The sequence below is a fragment of the Podarcis melisellensis genome (genome assembly GCF_964234715.1).
Source record: "Podarcis melisellensis genome assembly, chromosome: 9".
NCBI lineage: Eukaryota > Metazoa > Chordata > Lepidosauria > Squamata > Lacertidae > Podarcis > Podarcis melisellensis.
Genome location: NC_138541.1, coordinates 14,909,301 through 14,930,016, shown reverse-complemented (window position 1 = coordinate 14,930,016; position 20,716 = coordinate 14,909,301). Strand labels below are relative to the sequence as shown.

Here is a 20,716-nt window from a genome sequence, read left to right as displayed (position 1 = left end):
GTCTCCTCATTACTGTCAGCTTGGTGAGAATCACTTCTGAACACTTTCCAATACATGGGCACAGACAGGCATAACCTAAGAACATCAGAAGAGATCTGCAGGATGAGACCAAAGGCTGCCTAGTCAACATCCTGTTCTCACAACCCTCAAGACACTCCTTCACAGCTGATCCATGAAGATCAACTGCAGGGGGGCAGAGGCAGTCATTGCTCAGACCAGCACTTCGTCAGCTTCAGTGATTCCATCCCTATTGATCAGATGATTGATCTGCTAAGCGGTGAAAGGACAATTCGTATTCCCATCATAGTGCTGAGCTGGGCAGAGAGGCTGGACACTGTCCAAGGTTATGCTAAGGATTCAAATCACTTTGTTCCCCACAGCACTTTTTCTTTCTTTCCCAGTGGCAGTGCTGGGACAGCTGGGGCATAGAATATTCCAAAATAAAAGTGCTAGATCTGGAAGAGAGGAGGGGAAATGACATACCTTCCTTCCCCAAAACTCAAGCCACAACACCATCACACCATCTCCACTTGCCACAAATGTAGTCCAGCCCACTGCCAGCCAAAGCATTCTGGCAAATGTATGTTTTGCCTGAAGGATGGCATGTCACACGCTTTAGATAACCGCAACGTCTTTTCTAGAGCCTCCTGAAATTTGGGAGAATGTGTGGGAAGCAAACAACTACCTATACATTGGCAAAGAACGGGTTTCAAGAGTATCCTGCAAGTTAGCAGCCGATGCACCAGATATCAACAACAACCTGCGTCGACTAAGAAGGAGGAGCTACTTCCCCTCTGGACATGCCTGGCTTTGCTTTTTGATGTCACAGAAAGCAGCTTTAGATCAGTCAGCTGAATGATGACGGAGTCCTGATGTAATACAAAATAAATTAAAGCATATATTGCTTTTGAATGGCATGCCGTAGGTGCAGGTAAGTTGAATGCTTTTGGAACCATTGGATGGGACAGAGAATACTAGTTACCCATGACATGTCACTAAGAGAAAAATAACCTGCATGACTTTTTGATGTGGGATAGTAGACCTTAGTGGGGTAACAGCTGGCTTATTAATGTCTTGATGTGCCTCCAAAAAGAGTTTGCTGCAATGGTACTTAGCACCCCCGAGTCTGCAGCTTGTTTCTTCTAGACTTCATGAGAGGGGAAATCCAGGAATCTTTCACCAGCAGCTTCAAAAATGCACGTTCGTGCATTTACTCAATGCACAATGTGTTCTAACAGCATATAAAAACAATCACATGGAGATGTAATGCCAAGAAATTTTCATAACCAGAATGAATGAGGGGAAAAAGATAATCAAAATCCTACTAGGTACTACAGAAAATATTTTAGTTTTCAGAGCAAGAATACAAATGCACTAAATAGAGCTGAAGAAAGCAACACTACAACCTTACAATGCCCTCAAGTTTTTAAAGCTCTCAGTTACTCACAAAGTAGGTCTGAACTAATTTTTTGTGCATTTGGAGCAGTGATACTTAGCCACAAGTGGCTAGACAAAAAATAAATAAAAATCTCCCAGAGCAAGGACTGTGTTTTCAAACTGAAACAAAACTGCATGCATTTTACTTAACTGCTAGTAGAAGACAAAACTCCTTACAGATAGGAAATAAAGTGAATAATTGATAAAGCATCATTTTATTTATCAAGTAAAAGCAAGACCTATAAGTGAGGAGGATGAAAACAAACTAGGCATGCATAAATCTGCCAGTTGATGATTAAATATTCTCACTGTACCAATATCCTGAAAAGGTAAAAAAAAATACAGTGAGCAGTAACTAGGGTTTAAGTAAACACAGAATTAACTGTAACTAATTAGCCGATTAGCAAGGCATCTCCAGAAGCCATTAGTCTAGTACAGCAGTTATTAGACTTTATGGCCTTTCCACAGGCCTGCAATCCACACCCAGCAAGCACCTTCAAAAAATCCAAGTTCCAGGATGCCATTTTAATTTCCCACAATGCCCCAATGTAGTATTGGCTATGAGACACTGTGGAAAAGTTCGCACTGGACATTTGAACCTTTCTTGAATTGAAAGTTGGAGGGTGGTATTAAGGGAGATTGAGAAAAAACCTGGTGCAGCACGGGTAATTTCTCTACAGTGTAAGGGGCATCTGTGTCAAGGAGTTGGAAGTACATAGGCCCAAGAGATTCTTACCAGAATCAGACTTTTCCTGTGATGTAACAAGTCTTGGGATGCAAGCAGCGTCCATGGGGAAACTTCTGAATAGGTCTTGTTGCCTTTAAAACGGATCCCATTTTTATTTTACTAAAACCAGACTATAGTATTTGAATACGGTTTGCCCCACAGCTGCCACATGTTATCAATGCATCACTAACCTAATTCTAAATAGTTTTAGAATTTCTCTGCAATGGAATAAAGATCACACAGGCCGCTCTCCACCTCCAAAAGCCCAACCTAAAACAAAAACAACAACTTGAACATTAACACTAGCAGCCACTATCTTGCCCCACAAGCATCTTGCCCCTTTCAGAAGGAGGTCACACAAGCATTGCTTCAGAAGCCACAAGATCACAGCAACTTTGCAAGACGTTAAATGCAGTATTTTCCATCTCATTTATACCAACCTTGCAGATAATAAAACAAAAACAAACATTTCAGAAAATCGCAGCATATGAGTAACTCCGAAACTGTTAGCTTCAAGAGCATTTCGCCTTGGAATGATTTAACAGCTCCAGAGTTTTATTTTGTGTAAACTCAAGCAAGCGTGCCAACATAAAAGAGAGAGAAAAAGAAAAGTTTTCTGTGCTGCTCATAGTGATTCAGCAGTTATTATTTCTATAGGGAAGACAGGTTCCCCTGCCTAGCCAGGTATAGTACCTTCTGCCACAAGAGACTTAGAAGCTTGGATATATATGTATGTATTCCGTTCCTGGAGCTTTTAGGAAACGATGCCAACGGAATCCAGGACTGCTGACGCCAAGGAAAACGGCTACAAGCCTGTCAATTATCTATCAAACTCTTTGCAAAGGAAGGCTGGGAAGAGGAGGAGGAGAAGGAGGAGGCGGCGTGCGACTGCCTCAGCCCCATAAGCCATCCTTGTTTACGAGTCACCTATGCAGGGAGTTCACTGGTACCTGTTTGCTTAAGCACTGACAGCCCACAGAAGAGGAAATCCTTCCATGGCTATTTGTAAACAGCGCTGGAAGGATGACACCTGCCTGCAGCTTCCACCAGCTCGACAACCTGCTTGGCAGCCCACCTTTTTTTAAAAAAAAAAAAATCTCCCCCCCCCCCATTTCCACAGCTGCTACGGCCAATTTTGTATTTGTGCTGGGAGGGGAGAGGGGGCCACTTACCTCCGTGAACATGTCTTACTGCCTTCCTACATGGCAAGAGAGGTTTCCTGTTTTCATACATTCCCTTGTCAGCTGTAATCAGTGTCAATAAGGTTAGCGTCTTTTGTGCTAGCGGCTGGAGTGTCGGCCCTGACAGGAAAGAACTTTTTAATCTCTTCCCTCACACTGAGCCATGCGAAGCCAGCGAGCGCTCCCAGGCATAACTCCCTTGGCTCCTCTCCTAAAAAACGCTCCCTCAAGTGCGCGGTTGCTAAGCAATATCTGCCGTGCTGTGTGTGTGTGAGTGAGTGTGCGCACCCCCAACACACACACACACACACGTTCCCCGCCGCTCCTCTTCGTAACGTTTGAAATTGGCAACATCTGTCCCTTTGGCGGTTCCGACTTATGCAAAGGACCGTGTGCGGAGTTTTTCTTTTTTTAAAAATAAAAGCAGAGGAAAAGCGCAAGTCGTTTCATCTGGCCTCCTCTAATGGCTGGTTTTGTTAATATTTCATTTCCAGTTTTAAAACAAAAGCAGCGGCCGCTGAGCCCAGAGGAAGAGCAAGGAGGGAAAAGCAAAGCCCCGTAAAGTCCGGTGGGAATCGCCGACAAAAGCACATACAGCAAAGTAGTTTATTTATTTTTTCTTTGCTCGCTCTTTCTGGCTTGTGTTTGTTTATTTAAAGATGACTTTTTCCACTCTCTCTCTTTTTCAACTTTTTTATTGCTACCCCTTATAAATAAGTAGCTGTATAAATAAAGCAGCTATAAGCGACTACAATAAAAAACATTAATAGCACCGGTTTTCGTTTACTGTATTAAACTCAGCTTGTTTTTGTTTTTAAAAGTGTGCACTTGTGACTGATAGCTGTTTCTCCTTAAAAAATAATGTTGTGTCAGTGTGTGGTTATGTCGTGTGTGTGTGTGTGTGTGTGTGTGTGTGTGTGTGTACACACCACACATGACAAGAATGAAAAGGGAGCTTTTTGGTTGCTGTGAGGGGTTTTTTTGTTTTGTTTTCCTACAATTGTCAGAATACCTTTTCATGCTGGAATTTAGAAATCAATCATGAGGAGGTATTGCATTTTATACATGCCCATCTCACCTCAAAACCAAAACATGAACCGACAGAGAAAGGGGAGCTCTGTCACTGTTTTGCTGTATTCCATGTTAAAAATTATCCTTTTTACGATTTATAATTTTAAAAAAATGGATAGAGAGCTTTAGTTCTGCAGATGTATAAAAAGCAAAGAGGGGAAGCCTCACTTCTAGTATTCCTACTACCACCTGAAGATCCATTTTAGAATTGGGGTAAACAACTGAGAAGTCCCCTGACCAAATCAGGCATACCAAGTGGGAGAATATGTCGCTTTCCTACATACACACATAAAACAGCTGGCGGCCTCTTTTCAAAATGGCCCTCAAGGAAAATTAGCAGCTCTAACCAGAGATCTAGAGACAATAAGTGTTGCGGGGCTATCAGCATGCTGTGTGTACAATAGGTTGGATTTTGCATTTCCAAGTAAGATGGAGCAAAATTAACTGAAAGTAGCTAATTGATTAAAACATAGTAGGAAAGGGAGGTTCGGAGGCATGTTTCAAGAGCTGGATTTCACTCACACTGTTTGCACTATGCACCAAGGCTAAAAAAGGCACCTCATGATTTTAGCCATTAAAAAAGGAAAGAAAGAAAAAAGCACAGTAAGAGCACTTATTAACATTACGAGTAGTCCCCATGTTGGCTAACAGTTTGATAATATGTTGCAGCACACCAGGCTAAATCCAATTCAAAGAAAGGCACACAATTTATTTCTTCAGTGGCCTTATATGTGCCTACCTCTGTGGTGAATTGAGGCACTGAAATAACATTGCTCTACCAGCTTGAAAATAGTGGTCTGAAATAATATATGTAAAATTGTTTAAATGCTTCCTCAAAACCATTTTCCCTACTCGATACCCACACATATATTTATGTTTATAAAGAGAGTCCTGTGGCACCTTAAAAACCAACACATTTTAGTACTTAAAGTTGCCACAAAAATGTACGAATCGGTGGCAAGTTCACATAGGCAGCCCTTGTTATTAACCATTTCTGGCTACGCAATCACACAGAAAAATACACGGTGGGAACTGGCATTAAATCACCACAAATGTGCACACACCCCCACACATTATTGGCAGTACTTTCTGCCTGTGACAGTGGGCACACAGTGTTGGCCTAACCAAACATTATGGAGAATTCTGCAATATAATAACCAGCAAAACTTCAGACTCCTGAAATGACCCCAAACAGAGGTTCTGTTATAAAGAACTAGAAACTGGGTTAATGTCATAAGCTTTTCAGCAAAGGATTTAGCCACCCTGCAAGTGTTTAGAACTTTAATAATGCAAGTGGACTCTACAACAAAATGTTGCAGTGTGAAGAGCTCCTATTCATGAACTCTCCTAGTCCTGCCCTCACATCTCAAGTCTTCCAACGTTCTGCAGGTTGTTCTTTGTTTTTTTTCAATGTGTTTTTATTAAAGATTTTCTTGATTTACAAAGGTATATGCAATGTCTCTCGTATTTTTTCCCCCATGTAACATTTTTTTTTTTTACAAATCATTTTCATTTGTTGAGACATTAGGAAGAATGGGGAAAAGAGGTGGATGAGGGGAAATATGAGTGGGGTGGGGTCGGGTGGTGGCGATGTTTCTATTTTACTTAATATATGTGGGGTTTTGTGTCAGCGTTGCTTGTGCGGGTTCTCTGCTGTTCACTTGCGTTCCTTTGGTGGCGAGAGAGGTTGGGGTTGGCCTAGGGTGTGGTTGTTCATTTGTGGTTGGCTGTGGTGGTCTTTGTTTTCATGTGTGAGTGGGGTGGGTGGGTGTTTTGGATCAGGTTAGCCATATTGATTTGTATGCTGTTGGTGGATTTTTGTCATTGTCTTGTTGGGCTGTGTATGTGATAAAGGGGAGCCATACTGGGGTGAAGGTGTCTTCTTCTATTTGTCTCTGTGTCAGTTTCAGTTTATTGATTAATTTTCCAAGTAAGGCTGTTTCCCATACTATTTGGTACCATTGGTCCATGCTTACTCCTGACAGGTCTCTCCAGTGTCTAGTTATGGTGTTTTTGGCCGCTGAAAGTAGGTGGGTTATGAGTTCTTTGCGGTGTAAGTGGGCATTGTGGTCTTGGAAGATGTTTAGTAGGGCCAATTGCGGGTTGTTCTTTGTGAGGGGCGGATCCCCACCCCACCCCATTTTTATACTTCTTCAAACACTTGTGTTTTCCCAAGTATGCTAATTTTTTTTTTTAATTTCTCATGGGTGGGCAAGGCCAGAAACAAAAGTGGGTGGCGAAATGGATTTGAAACAATGGATTTGATGCTTCCCTTTGTACACTAAGCTACATTCCAGGCATGCAAAAGTCAGGATTCTCCCCCCCCCCCCCCGAAATCCATTTTTCCATTCTGGGAAGCAACTGGCATCATCAACATTCAAGGACACATTTCAGAAAGGCAAAAGTACAAAATGGGAGTATGGAGCAAAGCCACTGAGAGATGTGGCTTGCAAGAGAGTCAGCTAGACAGAGGCTTGGAGGGCCTCATTCACTCCCTGACCCAAAGTTTCCTTCTTCCTCGCTACCACACTGGTTCATGATATACTGATTCGATCCAGCATTATCGTCTCAATAGCACAGTTTGATCTGAGAAGAATTACACTGGAAGTATCAGTTCTCGTGCCACCTTGCCTTCTTCTGTGTGGTCTGCTACACAAGGCAAAGGGTGCAAGGATCAGGCGCAAGCACTCTTGCAGAAGAGCAATACTGCACTTTTCATGCTGTTTCAGAGCAATGCGTTTGATTCTGCGGCAGTGCACCGTGGTCTCCCATCTGTCAGATGAAAAAGACTAAGAGGAACAGCAGAGCAGCATGGGAGAGCTGGCAGAAACCTCCAAGCCCAAGTCCACCAGTAGATACCAACATAGTTCATCAGCTACAGGGGAACAGGCAGAGGGCCTCCTCGGTAGTAGCGCCCGCCCCGTGGAACGTCCTCCCATCAGATGTCAAAGCGATAAACAACTACCTGACATTCAGAAGACATCTTAAGGCAGCCCTGTTCAGGGAAGTTTTTAATGTGTGACATTTTAGTGTATTTTTGTCTCTGTGGAAGCCGCCCAAAGTGGCTGGGGAAACCCAGCCAGATGGGTGGGGTACAAATTAATAATAATAATAATAATAATAATAATAATAATAATAATAATATCACTTCCACATGTTCTGGCAAATTTATTTGGATGCAAGCCTGCAAGCACCCCCTCTGTCTCTCTCTCTCTCTCTCTCTCTCTCTCTCTCTCTCTCTCTCTCTCTCTCTGTGTGTGTGTGTGTGTGTGTGTGTGTGTGTGTACAAACATACATTAAAATCTTAGTTTATAGGCAGTTTTTTTGGACAGAAGACCTCAGAGCAGCATGGGAAGATGCTAAGAACACACAGCACAGTTTTAAAAGGAGGAAAACATAAACCTTACAACTAGCCTTTCTTTCCCGTCTCCCAGTAAATACAGCGGAAGTTATCCACCAGACAGCCAGTTCACATTACCTGCCTATGGTCTGTCTCTTCTTTTCTCTCTCTCTCTCCCCCCCTTTTTTCTCCCCCCTGGCAATCCAATGCTAGCTCAGTGCTAGCTTGCTGCTCTGCAAGACCTCTGCATCACAACTGAACTTATCAACTCAAGGTAAGGCTCTCCCTCTTTTGACCCTTCAACATCAAGCATCCTGCAACCCACTCCTCCTGCCTCAGGGGGCCAGGTGCGCACAATGCTAATTCCAGTTTGTGTCAAGGCTAGACAGTGGAGAAGAGGGCCGCTGGATATTTCAGGTTAAGTTATTGGGGGGGGGGGGAGGGAAAAAGGAGAACCTTACCTTTCAGCCAATGTACCAGCCCAGATGTCATTGCCCACCAGAGAGCAGCAACGACCAAACACCACGACGGCATGGTGCAGGAGGGAAAGAGTGCACTGCTCTCTTTGCATGGCTCAAGCAGGATTGCACCCCTTGTCAATAAAGGAAAAACAGATACCTTAGTGGCACTGCTGAAAACCCTGTGGCAGGGGGTATTTAAATGCCCTCATATTATCCCGATTTCAAAGTGGGGCTTTCCCCACACACAATCTGCCACTGATTTTTTTAAAAAACACACTGTAAAAATGGGTTACAAAAGGGTGTGCAAGCGAAAAGCAGACTAAAGCAGCTAAATGTCTGGTCTCACTTTAGAAGCTCGAGAACTAGATGCTGCTGTATTTCTGGGCATTGTTCTTCACTCTCTCCCCGGCCAAACCTCTCACTCCCTCCATTGTGTGCTACAACCCTGCCTTGTTGGAAGCTGTTTGCCTCTCATCTGCTCCTAAGTATTGCTCAAGTTTTTCCTGCTGGTTCTTGCTTATCCGCTCTCCTTTCATGTCTGTGCAAATTCCATCAAATCACAGAACGATCAACAGCTTCTCATTAGCAATTCTAACCTATCACTTTCGGCAAGCTGTGCCCCATAAAATAAAGGCCAAGTAAAATAACAGGAGGCCTTCTTTATGTTCTCTTTCTCCTACCTGGGGTTGCCAGATGTTCTCAATTTAAAGGGCTGCGTCTATTCAGAAAGATTACTACTCTGCACAAAGTGTGTCTCTCGTCTCAAAACATCTGATTACTGACAGCACTCAAGAAAGCAGTATGGCAGGTTAAGAACATCTCTCTCCTTCTCCCTCTCTTTTACTTTTATCTGGGCTATATTTGCACTCACACTCTCAGCTTCTAAGAACATCGGCTTATCAGCATGATTATCCTTGAACCAGAATGCACACTTCATTCTGTTTCACCAATCAGGGACCACAGAGCTAGTCCAGCCACAGTTTAGTATGACAATAACCATCTTGAGGCTCTTGTGCTCCATATAAGGAGTTTGGAAGCTTTTAACTTCCACTTTTACTTAACCACAGTTAGTTGTGTCATCTGATCCAACAAACTGCTGTTACTGTTGAAACTATGGCTCCTTTAAGCAAGCCAACTTGAAAGGAGGGCTTCAGATCACGGTAAGCTATGGTTACATAATGAGTATATAATATTTAATGGCTGCATTAGGATGTCACACTAAACTACGGTTAGCGTAACCTCCTAACGCAGCCATTATACTCGCTATGGGAGTGTACTTGAATGGCAGCATGCAGCATGCGCATGTTATCATGTTAATGAAACGCATGCTTTACAAAATGGGGGAATGTTGTGTTGTTGATTTTTTTAAAAGTGCTCCCATTCCCCTCTTTGAAGATTTAAAACAATGATTTAAAAGCCACTCAACCGTGTTCGCTACAAATGCCACCTCATGCTGAAACTTCCAGCTGCTGGTTTTGAAGTCCATGGAGGCATTATTAAACGTTGATAAGCCACAGCCTTCAACACAGCTGTGTTACATGCAAAACTGCAAAGGGCTCACTTTGGATCTAAGAAATGCAACATGGGTGCTTAATAAAGCATGATTACTACATGATCTTCAAAAGGCAAAATGTATTTCAAACTCTTTGCTTGGCCTGCATGGAACATGGTCTTCTGCAGAAAAGCAGGTTTCTGCCCTCCAGCCGACAACGACTTCTGGCAAAAGGCTCCCCAGCCAAAAATGGGAAGGTGGTCTGTCCTAGCTCTACTATGGGCTCATTAGGTGGCCAAGGGTAAGCCACTCACTCAATATGCTTCACCTCTAATCTGAAATACAAGAACAGCAGTGATCCTACTGACATAGGATTACTGTGAGAGCAAGCACACACAAATAAAGATTGGGAAATAAGTAAATAATCCAGGAAGCGAAAGAGCAGAAATGGCCTATGCTGTGCAGTTTCCCTGTCTGAGGAACACGTGACCTTTCACCTTGAAGAGCAACTCCCAAACACCAAACAGAATTCAGGAAAAGCCCTTTAAATCAGTGTTTCCCAACCTTGGGTCTCCAGCTGTTTTTGGACTACAACTCCCATCATCCCTTGCTAGCAAGACCAATGGTCAGGGATGATGGGAATTGTAGTCCAACAGCAGCTGGAGACCCAAGGTTGGGAAACACTGCTCTAAATGTAGTTAAGGGTTGCAATAGCTGCGGTCAGTCCCCCCCCCTCTCACATACACTCTGAGTCCCCCTTGCAATGTTTCAAAATTCAAAGTACTCCATGGCAAACTGGGCCGTTTTGTGGACCCCAAATGTGGCCACTCTTTGGTCAGCAGCTCACTAGTCAGAATAATTCCAAAACGAGGCAGGCAGTCTTTCCAGTTCTAAATATAGGGCTTCAGATGAAACAGCAACCTTGTGATGGGTCATGCATATATGAGCAGGTGTGGGCAAGTTCACACCCATACACTGCAAATTAAATATCTATTTTAACCGGTGGTTGTGGTTTTTTTTTAAGGGTAAATGCCATTGCATAGCTTCTTGAACGCTGCAAGTTAGAGACAAGAGAATTTGGAACAGCAGAAAGGCTTGTGTATAGATTTAGCATGAGTACGAAGTGAGTCATAGCATAGCTATCCACTGAGGATTAATTGACTCTGTAGTAAAGCTGATTCCTCTGTTCAAATGGAAAGGCTGAACTTGTCAGTGTTGGCGTAAGCAGATGCCGTCAACAATTAAATTCACAGCTGCAGGTGGCAGCACACAAGCCTCGAAAACTCAGTGAGTCAATCATCGTTTGATGAAAGTGATGTCGAAGGCAAGCACTGGGGAAGAACAGTGGCTATCAAAAACAGGGGAGAACAAAATCTCAAATGCGTTTAGGACCCAAATGAAGGAAAATTCCAAATCATACACCAACATCATTCGTAAGCTATTATCTGGGCAGTAAAGCAACAGAGGCCTGGCTCAATTATGGCGTCCACGTCTAGGAGATTAGTAGACCCCTTCTGTCGTTTGCATTCCATCAGCAACTGAAAACATTTTGGCTCAGGCAAGTTTTTTGTTTGACCACAGTTTTGAGTTTATCCGGCTCTGCATTGTTCTTAGTTTTTACTCAGTAATTTTTCTATGCTGCTTTGGCAGCTTGTTTCATTATAATGCTTTTAATTTGCTATGTTTGCTACTTTGGGTGGTTTAATTCTTGAATCAAAGTTTATAAAGTTATCTAAACAAACTCACGCATAAAAACCAAGAACAGAAATATTTAGCCTTGTAGCAATAGATATCCATGCAGGTTTTTCCCCTTTGGCTCCTCTTAACAGTTTCACTCTGGATTAATCAATACATAATAATTCCAACTACCTGATTGTGGTATCTGTCAGTTATTATTAGTTACCAAAATTGCCCCCTCCTCCAGTAAACAAACACAGGCAATAAAAGCCAACACCCACACCCAAAACACCACCTGAATCCCTATCGCTTTTGTCTAAAGTCTATCCTTGAACTGCTTTTAACACGCCTGCACAACCAGGTGCTTAACAGCTGTTGAACAGGGCCTGCTACACCTTTCTCATTCTGGCAGGCATAATTGAAAGAGGCGGCACGCACCTCAGATCTGCTCCCCAACCCCCTTTGCCATCAACTTTCCCCCATCTGGAAGGTCTAACAAAGTGCTTTTTAGATGAGGCAGAAGAAGCAAACATTCCAATTCCCCAGGCAGTGTCCTTTCCTACAGATCCCAAAACCAGTGCCAGGAAGGATGCACAGAAAGGTTCAGATTCTCACTGGGAATTCTGGGACTTGGCAGTCCCAGTTCCTGATGGCAAGATATGCTATTGCCAGAAACTTGAAGCACCAGCTGCTGATGTCTCCACCTATCCTGACATTTTTGGGTCCTTGAGCTAGGGCGAAGTAGCAGCTGCAGAGGGGTGTTGGAGTGTTTGCCTGAACATTTTTTTTAAAAAAGCTTTGTTCCACTTTTGCCGTGAATGGGAGGGCAATTGTCCATTCCTAGCATTGAGTACCTTCTCAGCCCACAATATTCTATTAAAAGTTGGCTTCTCTGCAGCAAGTTCAGCTTTAATGATTGTACTGTACAGTGGTACCTCGGGTTAAGTACTTAATTCGTTCCGGAGGTCCGTTCTTAACCTGAAACTGTTCTTAACCTGAAGCACCACTTTAGCTAATGGGGCCTCCAGCTGCTGCCGCACCACCGGAGCCCGATTTCTGTTCTTATCCTGAAGCAAAGTTCTTAACCTGAAGCATTATTTCTGGGTTAGCGGAGTTTGTAACCTGAAGCGTATGTAACCTGAAGCATATGTAACCTGAAGCATATGTAACCTGAAGCGTATGTAACCTGAGGTACCACTGTATATTGGTTAAACCTAATTATTATTATGGATTGCCCTAAACCAAAACAAGTTAAGTATGAATAAATCACTTTACTGCACCAAAGTAAAACCAAAACAAAGAGCGGAAATTCCACTAACCTCAGTCGCTTCAACAGGTATTTTTAATTTGGGCAAGCTGGGCAAGTTGGGCTTGACGTTTGTTTTCACGTTTGCTATTTTCCCGTAGGACTGTTCGTGGTATTCCTCAGGAAGCGGCTTGAGCTCCGGCGACTCGTCCGGAGCTTGATCTTGACCATCCATTGGCCTCACGTAGGCAGTCGGTTTCTGCTGTATTGCACTGCTTTTTGACGACAACGATCCGGGGAAAGTCTGGGAGGAAGGCTGGGCAGCAATGGCTACAGGAGCACTCAAGCTGTCCTGGGTTTCATTCTCACGTGTTCCAGCCACCAGCTCCAGAGAAGGGGAGCTACTCTGCCCATGGTTTTTGTTGATGCTGCCGAGAGACCTGGAATTGACACGTTGGCTGGAATGTAGAGGCGACAAGGGTGCTACGGGGGAAGACAACGAGGACAGCAAGGGAGACAGTTCCAAAAGGGAGGGCTGCAGTTTGCGGGCTTCTTCAATGCATCTTTCGTTCTTCTTCTGGCTTCTGCTGCTCTGGCCTTCTTGAGTCTTGCGGCTCGGCTCTTGGCTTCGCCTCTGGTTGCTGGGCAGCCCACCGCTTTGTGAGGCCAGTTCTATCCTTGAGTGAATTTTTGGGTGGTGCAGAGAGTTGCCCGCAGAGGGAGCACCCGAAGCAATGGGTCCCAAGGGCTTGCGGTGATGGCTACCGTTCTGGAATGAGGCGGGTACCACGCTGCTGGTCTTTTCAGGCAAGGGTGGACGATCTGGCTTGCGCTGAGGGATCAGAGACATGACGCTTGTGGGGATCCCTATGAAATCTTGCTGAGACTTGATGGCAATAAGCTCCTTCATCTCTTCGTAATTGCCAAACATCTTCTGAATCCGGCTGGATAGCTCATCTGCTTTGTTGTTCTGAAACAGGGAGGAAAACAACCGCGAAATGGAAGAGGTGAAATTAAACCATTCCCGCCCCCCTCAGTTCACTGGGGATGCCCTCACTCCTTAGCAGATTTTGCTACTATGCAATGAGAGAACCAGGGTCACAGAAAGGCATTTCCGCTTATGTGGTGCCAACCAAAAGGTGAACTGAAGAGTGTGGGACAACACAGGTTAACAGAAACCTAAATTCAAGTAGCTCGATACCTATAATCGCAATAAAATATTGTGTACAATTTTTAAAAACCTAAGTGTCAGTTGTCCAAGTTTTCTTCTTTTTAAGTCATTCCACTGCTTTTATACTCAAATGACCGCATCACTGAAAAGCTGAAGTTCTCTTACAGCTAGAGTGAGACTGCGAGCCCAGCGTTTTCTGGTAGCAATTCCCCAGTAAAACACACAGAGGTCTTGCTAAGCCCTGCAACACGAGTTCTTTAAAGCAGGAAAGCCAGGCATTGAATCTGGGATCCTCTGCACTCAAAGCACATGGTCTCGCATTGTGGCCATGGGCCCTCTCAGGTTCACTTCTTGCTGATCAATTTCTATCTGCACATTTTTATTTACAACCCCACAAGCAAGAGAGGCTTGCTTCTGAAAGAAAGCTGAAGGTATAGAGATAGAGTCTGTGGTTTCCTTGAATTGGCAAGAACCCCACAGCCACTGCCCTGGAGACAGCAGAAACGCATTAGGCAGGGCAAAGAGGCCAAAGACTCAATCTGTAAATGCAACAACTCCCTACTGTAAATCCTGCTGTGCAATGTGAGATGGTGCAGATACCTTGTAAGGTTCTCCAAAGAGAGGGATATCAGCAGGGAATGATTCTTTCTCCTGGAGAGCTTCCTGATTCCTCCTCTCTTTTGCTTGGATGCGGAGCAAATTTCTCTCTTCATTGTACAAGCTGTGGGCAGAGAGAGAAAGAGGGGATATTACTACCTAGGCTATGCTTCTGCAATTAACAAAGTACCTCCTCAAGCCAATAAGGCCTTTCCAGAATTGCAAAAGGCAGGTAGGTAATTAAACCAAGCAGGGACCTTGCGCTCAGCAGCTAAGCAGACAACATAGTTGGACAACACAGTGCATAGATACATGCCTGCAGGCATGCTGGGGAGACTCAAGGAAAGCAAGACATGCTTGCATAAAAAGTCTGAACAAGAAAATACTCTAGCAAACCTTTTGTATACAAAAAAAAAGACTTTTCCAAGGTCCACACATAACTGTTTGATGTGGCCTTTACAGAAGTACTGAGGAGGTGGTTCGCACACCCTAGTCATCATGTTCTTTATTCCAGATACTCCATGGACCCAAGAGATTAGGGACGGGCAACTCCCATTGGCCTTGTTTCTTGGCTTGCAGAGGAGTAACCCAGTAGATAAGAAGTTAAAAAGTAGTTGTTTACCAGAGCTATAGATGGCTTAGTCCTTAGCATAATATGTGTAACACAGCTCGCCATGGGAGTGGGGGAGCTGAAATAATAATAATAAGCCATGCAATGGGGGGGGGGGGGACTGATGAGACACCTCTTGAAACCCAAACAGCTGCCTTTATAGAGATTTCATCAGGCCTAATTCTGCTTCCTTTTAAAAATACATTATCTCAGAGATCACCATGAGGTTGAAATCTGTGGCTTTGTGTTGCATGTTATGAAGCACATACAGTTCTGCTAATTCATTGCAGCCAAAATGACCCCAGTCATCAACTGCTGCTCCAACCTTTCCTCAAATGCTTCAAATTACGAGGTTTCCACAGCCTCCCTGCACAGGTTTGTTCCACTTGCTAATTGTTCTCATGCATGGATTGATTTATTTCCCCAGTGTCTACCTTCCCACAGGGATCCTGGGAATGGGAAACATGCTCTGGCCGAAGCCCTAGAAAACCACTCGCTGTCAGTCAGTATAGACAAGAGCTAAATGGAACAATGGTCTGACTCAGTGCAAGACAGCTTCGCATGTTCCCTATAGATACGCCTGAGAAACAGCAGGGGCTACCCTTGCCTGCCCACTTAAGTCCATTATTTCTTGTCCCATCTTACACACACACACTGCTACCGCCTGCCCCCCAGCAGCCCTCTTCTTGCTGACATTGTGAAAACTGCAGCAAATCCATTTTCCCAAGAAGAAGCCGCCACTTTTTGGCTTTCACGCTCGGACTGAAATTTGGGGGTGTTATTACACCCAGTCATGCACTGGGCACAAGGGAAAGAAACCACTGTCTTTTCGATGACTTTATGTGTAAGAAAGCTCATGGAAAAGGCCGCAGAATGTTGATTTGTTCGGAACAACCGCTACGTGTGAACCAGGGCCTCTAAAACAACTGTTATTATTCTCTTATCAACACAAAGCTGAGAAGGCAGATGTGCATTTGCCAGAGGACAACAGTGTTATGTAAAATATCTGGCAATGCATCATCACAGAGCCCCTGTGCCATTCTTCTTCTGCCTTGCATACCCCAGCCGTTAATACAATTCAGCAGAAAATGCTTCCACACCAGTCCCATTCATTTCAGTGGGTTTGAAGCAGGCCTTCTTGGAAGGCTCTGTCATCAGCCCTTATAGATTTGTCTCACCAAGCGGCCGCCACCAATTTGAATCATCTCCTGCACCTCTCTGTTTGGAGATTTGCACAATGAGTTTCAACAAAATGCCTGCATTTTTTCCCCTTCAGGTAACGCACAGACAGAGGCTTAACAGCTTTGTTGAAATAAAAACATTATTCTTCCACCAGACTGGCTTATTTTAAATTAAAATTTTATTCCCACCATTCTTCCAGCTAGCCCCCACCTAACAATGCCAAGCCTATGAAAATCTCATAGAATCTATGCAACCTGCTCTTGGGCAGACTGAGGGACACCAGTGAATGGGCCTGGGTCTAAGCTTTGTGGATGAGCAGAGATTTGAACCTGAATCTTCCCAGTCTATGTCCAAGTCTTCACTCACTAGGCCACATTGCCTCTCAAGTTATCACTATTTTTAAAGGTACCAGCCTGAGCTCTTCCCTTAGAGGTCTTCAGAGATTAGGAAGCTGGGTACGCAGAACAGGACCAACTCAGTGGCTGAAACCAGGTTCTGAAATTCCCTATATTGGATACCCATTAAGTCCCCCCACCCCCAGATTTCTACTGTGGTGTTAAAGCCTTTGTTTGCTTTTGTTTTGAAGACACTTTCCTGCGTGTTCCTTGGGGAAATTGCAAAGCAGGGGTAGAATATAAGTTGCTTCTTGGACTGGTAGATATATTGCTTGTTTGGGTAAGTGGTAGGTATCTCATTCATGTAAAAAAAAAAAAGGTAAAGGACCCCAGGACGCTTAAGTCCATTGAAAGGGGACTATGGGGTTGTGGTGCTCATCTCGTTTTCAAGCCGAGGAAGGCAGCATTTGTCCACACACAGCTTTCCAGGTCACGTGGCCAGCATGACTGAACCGCTTCTGGCGCAACAGGACACTGTGACGGAAACCAAAGAACCCATAAATGCCGTTTATCTTCCTGCCGCAGTGGTACCTATTTATTTATTTGCACTGGTGTGCTTTCCAACTGCTGGGTTGGCAGGAGCTGGGGCAGAGCAACGGGAGCTCACCCCATTGCGGGGATTCAAACCGCCAACCTTCTGATCAGCAAGCCCAAGAGGCTTGGTGGTTTAGACCACAGCACCACCCTCGCTCATTCATGTATCATATCTTGATTCCTTTCCTCTTCTAGCACTCTGGCTGATGGCTCAGCCCCCTAACCACTCTACGAGCTAGGTTAGGTTGGGAAAAAGGAAAGAGCCAGAGATCCTCTTAGGGCAGGAGTAATCTACAATTTTAGGGACGCGGGTGGCGCTGTGGGTTAAACCACAGAACCTAGGACTTGCCAATTGGAAGGTCGGCGGTTCAAATCCCCGCAACGGGGTGAGCTCCCGTTGCTCAGTCCCTGCTCCTGCCAACATAGCAGTTCGAAAGCACGTAAAAGTGCAAGTAGATAAATAGGTACCGCTCTGGCGGGAAGGTAAACGGCGTTTCCATGCGCTGCTCTGGTTCGCCAGAAGCAGCTTAGTCATGCTGGTCACATGACCCGGAAGCTGTATGCCGGCTCCCTCAGCCAGTAAAGCGAGATGAGCACCGCAACCCGAGTCGGTCACGACCGGACCTAATGGTCAGGGGTCCCCTTTACTCTTTTTATACCTACCACCCACAAATGCATATTTCTGGATGCTAAAGTTTCCTGACCATCCACCAGTGTTCGATGGAAGGAGGATTCAACTTGTGCCATAGAACCCTCTACCGCCCACCTAGAATCCTGAAACGCCCACTAGTGGGCGGTAGGGACCAGGTTGGCAACCCCTGGCTCCCAATTTGAGCCTCTGTTCCTCAGACCTACATCCAGCCTTCTATGCATGGCACCAAACTGGCTCACAAGAAATGCTGGGGGTGTGCGTGTCACATTATAGACTTCTCAGCATCATTCCAATTTTAGCATATGTGGAGCAAACACAGAGCTATGCCTGCCTACGGCCCACGGAAGGATGAAATTCGACTCTCCAAACCCACGGTGAAAGTCAACAAAACTGGATTCTGCTTAAGAATGTCAGGCATTTTGAATTAATAATCAAGCGCAAGGAAATGTGGTCTTGGGGGAAAGGCATGTTGCTTGTTTTCATTGGGAGGCACCGCATGAGCGTAACTTGGATGAATGACTTGTTTCACAGAACAAGCAGTGAAATCATACAAAAGTGTTATTGTGGGGTGGAAGTGCAATATACTGTGGGTTAAGAGTGGTGGTTTGCGTGGGCCCAATCACTTCCTCCTTATTGAGGAGCTATGGTGCGGTAATAAGGGAAAGCTAATGAAAAGCATCTTAAAAACATCTTAAAAAGCAGAGACATCTTAAAAAGTAGAGACATCACCTTGCCAACAAAGGTCCGTATAGTTAAAGCTATGGTTTTCCCAGTAGTGATGTATGGAAGTGAGAGCTGGACCATAAAGAAGGATGATCGCCAAATAATTTATGCTTTTGAATTATGGTGCTGGAGGAGGCCTCTTGAGAGTCCCATGGACTGCAAGATTATCAAACCTATCCATTCTGAAGGAAATCAGCCCTGAGTGCTCACTGGAAGGACAGATCCTGAAGCTGAGGCTCCAGTACTTTGGCCACCTCATGAGAAGAGAAGACTCCCTGGAAAAGACCCTGATGTTGGGAAAGATGGAAGGCACAAGGAGAAGGGGACAACAGGGGACGAGATGGTTGGATAGTGTTCTCGAAACTACCAACATGAGTTTGGCCAAACTGCAGGAGGCAGTGGAAGACAGGAGTGCCTGGCGTGCTCTGGTCCATGGGGTCACGAAGAGTCGGACACGACTAAACGACTAAACAACAATGAAAAGTGCCTTTACACCTGGTTTTCAATCGGGGAAACATAACAGTAATGTAACTAGGGTGGTGCTGACAGGAGTGTAGCTGCTCAGGTTGAAAGCTCAGCTTCCCTCTTAGAATCGCAAATTGGCAATGTTACACTGACAGCAGAAGCTACAATTTGCAGAACGCACCAGGCAAGGTCTAGACCTAACAACCACCTCCCCCTTTCGCCCCATTCCCCGCACTGGACTGCTCGGTGCCCTTCCTATCAATACTGCACTGACTGGCCTTGCATCCAGTTTTGATCCGGTCCTCCTTTTCCTCCCTGCCGAGAAGCCCTGCACTCCCTCCACTGCAAGATGGAGGCTGTAAGCCTTCCTATGTCGCCGCCACCTGCGTCTTTTGCCTTCCACGCAGCTGCGGTGGGAATAGGAAAAATTTGGAAGTTTCCCCCTGACGTATTTATCCTGCTCAAGCGTAGCCACAGCTCTTGCCGCATTTAAGTTCAAGAGGTTCCCACACCAGGAAACTCCCCCTTCTTTTCCCACTGCCATGTCACTGCTTTCAAGAGGATACAAGAGGAATGGAAAGAGTTAAGAAACTTAAGGTGGCAGTGATGCTGCACAGGAGCAGAAACTCAGAGGCCTCTGGAATCATCGGCTTGTGTTGTGACAAAGCAAGTTAGTTGCTGGCGTGTTATTGGGAAACAGGAGCTCTGCTGCTGCCATGGCAACGGCAAGCCCAGACCACTGACTTAGCTAGATCCATCCATTTATCACATGCAGGGAGGCTGCTTGCTTTACAATTCTTAAACATAAAGAGAAGTTGTTGACCAGCAACATCTTCCTTCCTCCTTTCCCCTTGTGCCTAAGTTTAGTGTGCTGGAGAAAGCTTGCATATTTGTTTTATTAGCAGGGGTTTCTCTCTAAAGGAAGCCATTGCTTTTGCTCACTAGCTGTTCCGCTGACCCAAATATAATGGCCTTTAAATCGCTTGGGTCTGAGTTTCTGCATTACCAGTAAATCTCACCTTGCTGTTTTTAGGGCACATTTTTCGCTGGCATTTCAAAAATGGCAAAAAGGCAGTTACTTCTCTCTTCCCCCCCACCTCGCCACCTCGCCCAGACCAATCCAAAACCAACCAACAAACAAACCAATACCCAAAACAAGATGCAGCCTGAAAAAACTACAACAACAGAATTTCTATAATTCGTAAGCCTTTGAAATCCTTTGCTACTATTATATTCTGCTGAGTGATCGCTGAATCAAAAAATTGAATTTAATCTATTAAACATATACAGTGGTACCTCAGGTTAAGTACTTAATTCGTTCCAGAGGTCCGTACTTAACCTGAAACTGTTCTTAACCTGAAGCATCACTTTAGCTAATGGGGCCTCCTGCTGGCGCCGGAGCACGATTTCTGTTCTCATCCTGAAGCAAAGTTCTCAACCTGAAGCACTATTTCTGGGTTAGCGGAGTCTGTAACCTGAAGCGTATGTAACCTGAGGTACCACTGTAACGGCAACTGAAGGGGATAGGTATGGTTACGTGCCAGCCCAGTCTCTGCTGAGTCGTGAGCAAGACTTTGGGCATCCCTATTCAGTGTCTGTGTTTCCTTTGGGACAATAAGGCACAGCGGAGTTTGTGGTGTCTTTATGATGTATGGTTTATTTACACACACACAAACCTGGAGCCTAGAAAGGAAGGGTTCACCACAACAGCACCCCAAAGGATGCCAGCTTATTCATAGTAGCAGTTTCAGCATC

At 44.8% G+C, this 20,716-nt stretch overlaps 1 protein-coding gene across 7 annotated transcripts in view; it reads right to left on the bottom strand.

Annotated features, from left to right (window-relative positions):
- AFF1 (ALF transcription elongation factor 1) overlaps positions 1 to 20,716 on the bottom strand; it is a 149,073-nt gene that overhangs the window by 58,948 nt on the left and 69,409 nt on the right. For all 7 annotated transcript variants that reach the window (XM_081924798.1, XM_081924801.1, XM_081924797.1 and 4 more), the window contains 2 exons: positions 14,404 to 14,524; positions 12,706 to 13,602 (listed from right to left, as the gene is read on the bottom strand). In XM_081924798.1, coding sequence (XP_081780924.1) covers positions 12,706 to 13,602; positions 14,404 to 14,524 — 1,018 coding nt within the window. The remainder of the gene's footprint in view (positions 1 to 12,705; positions 13,603 to 14,403; positions 14,525 to 20,716) is intronic.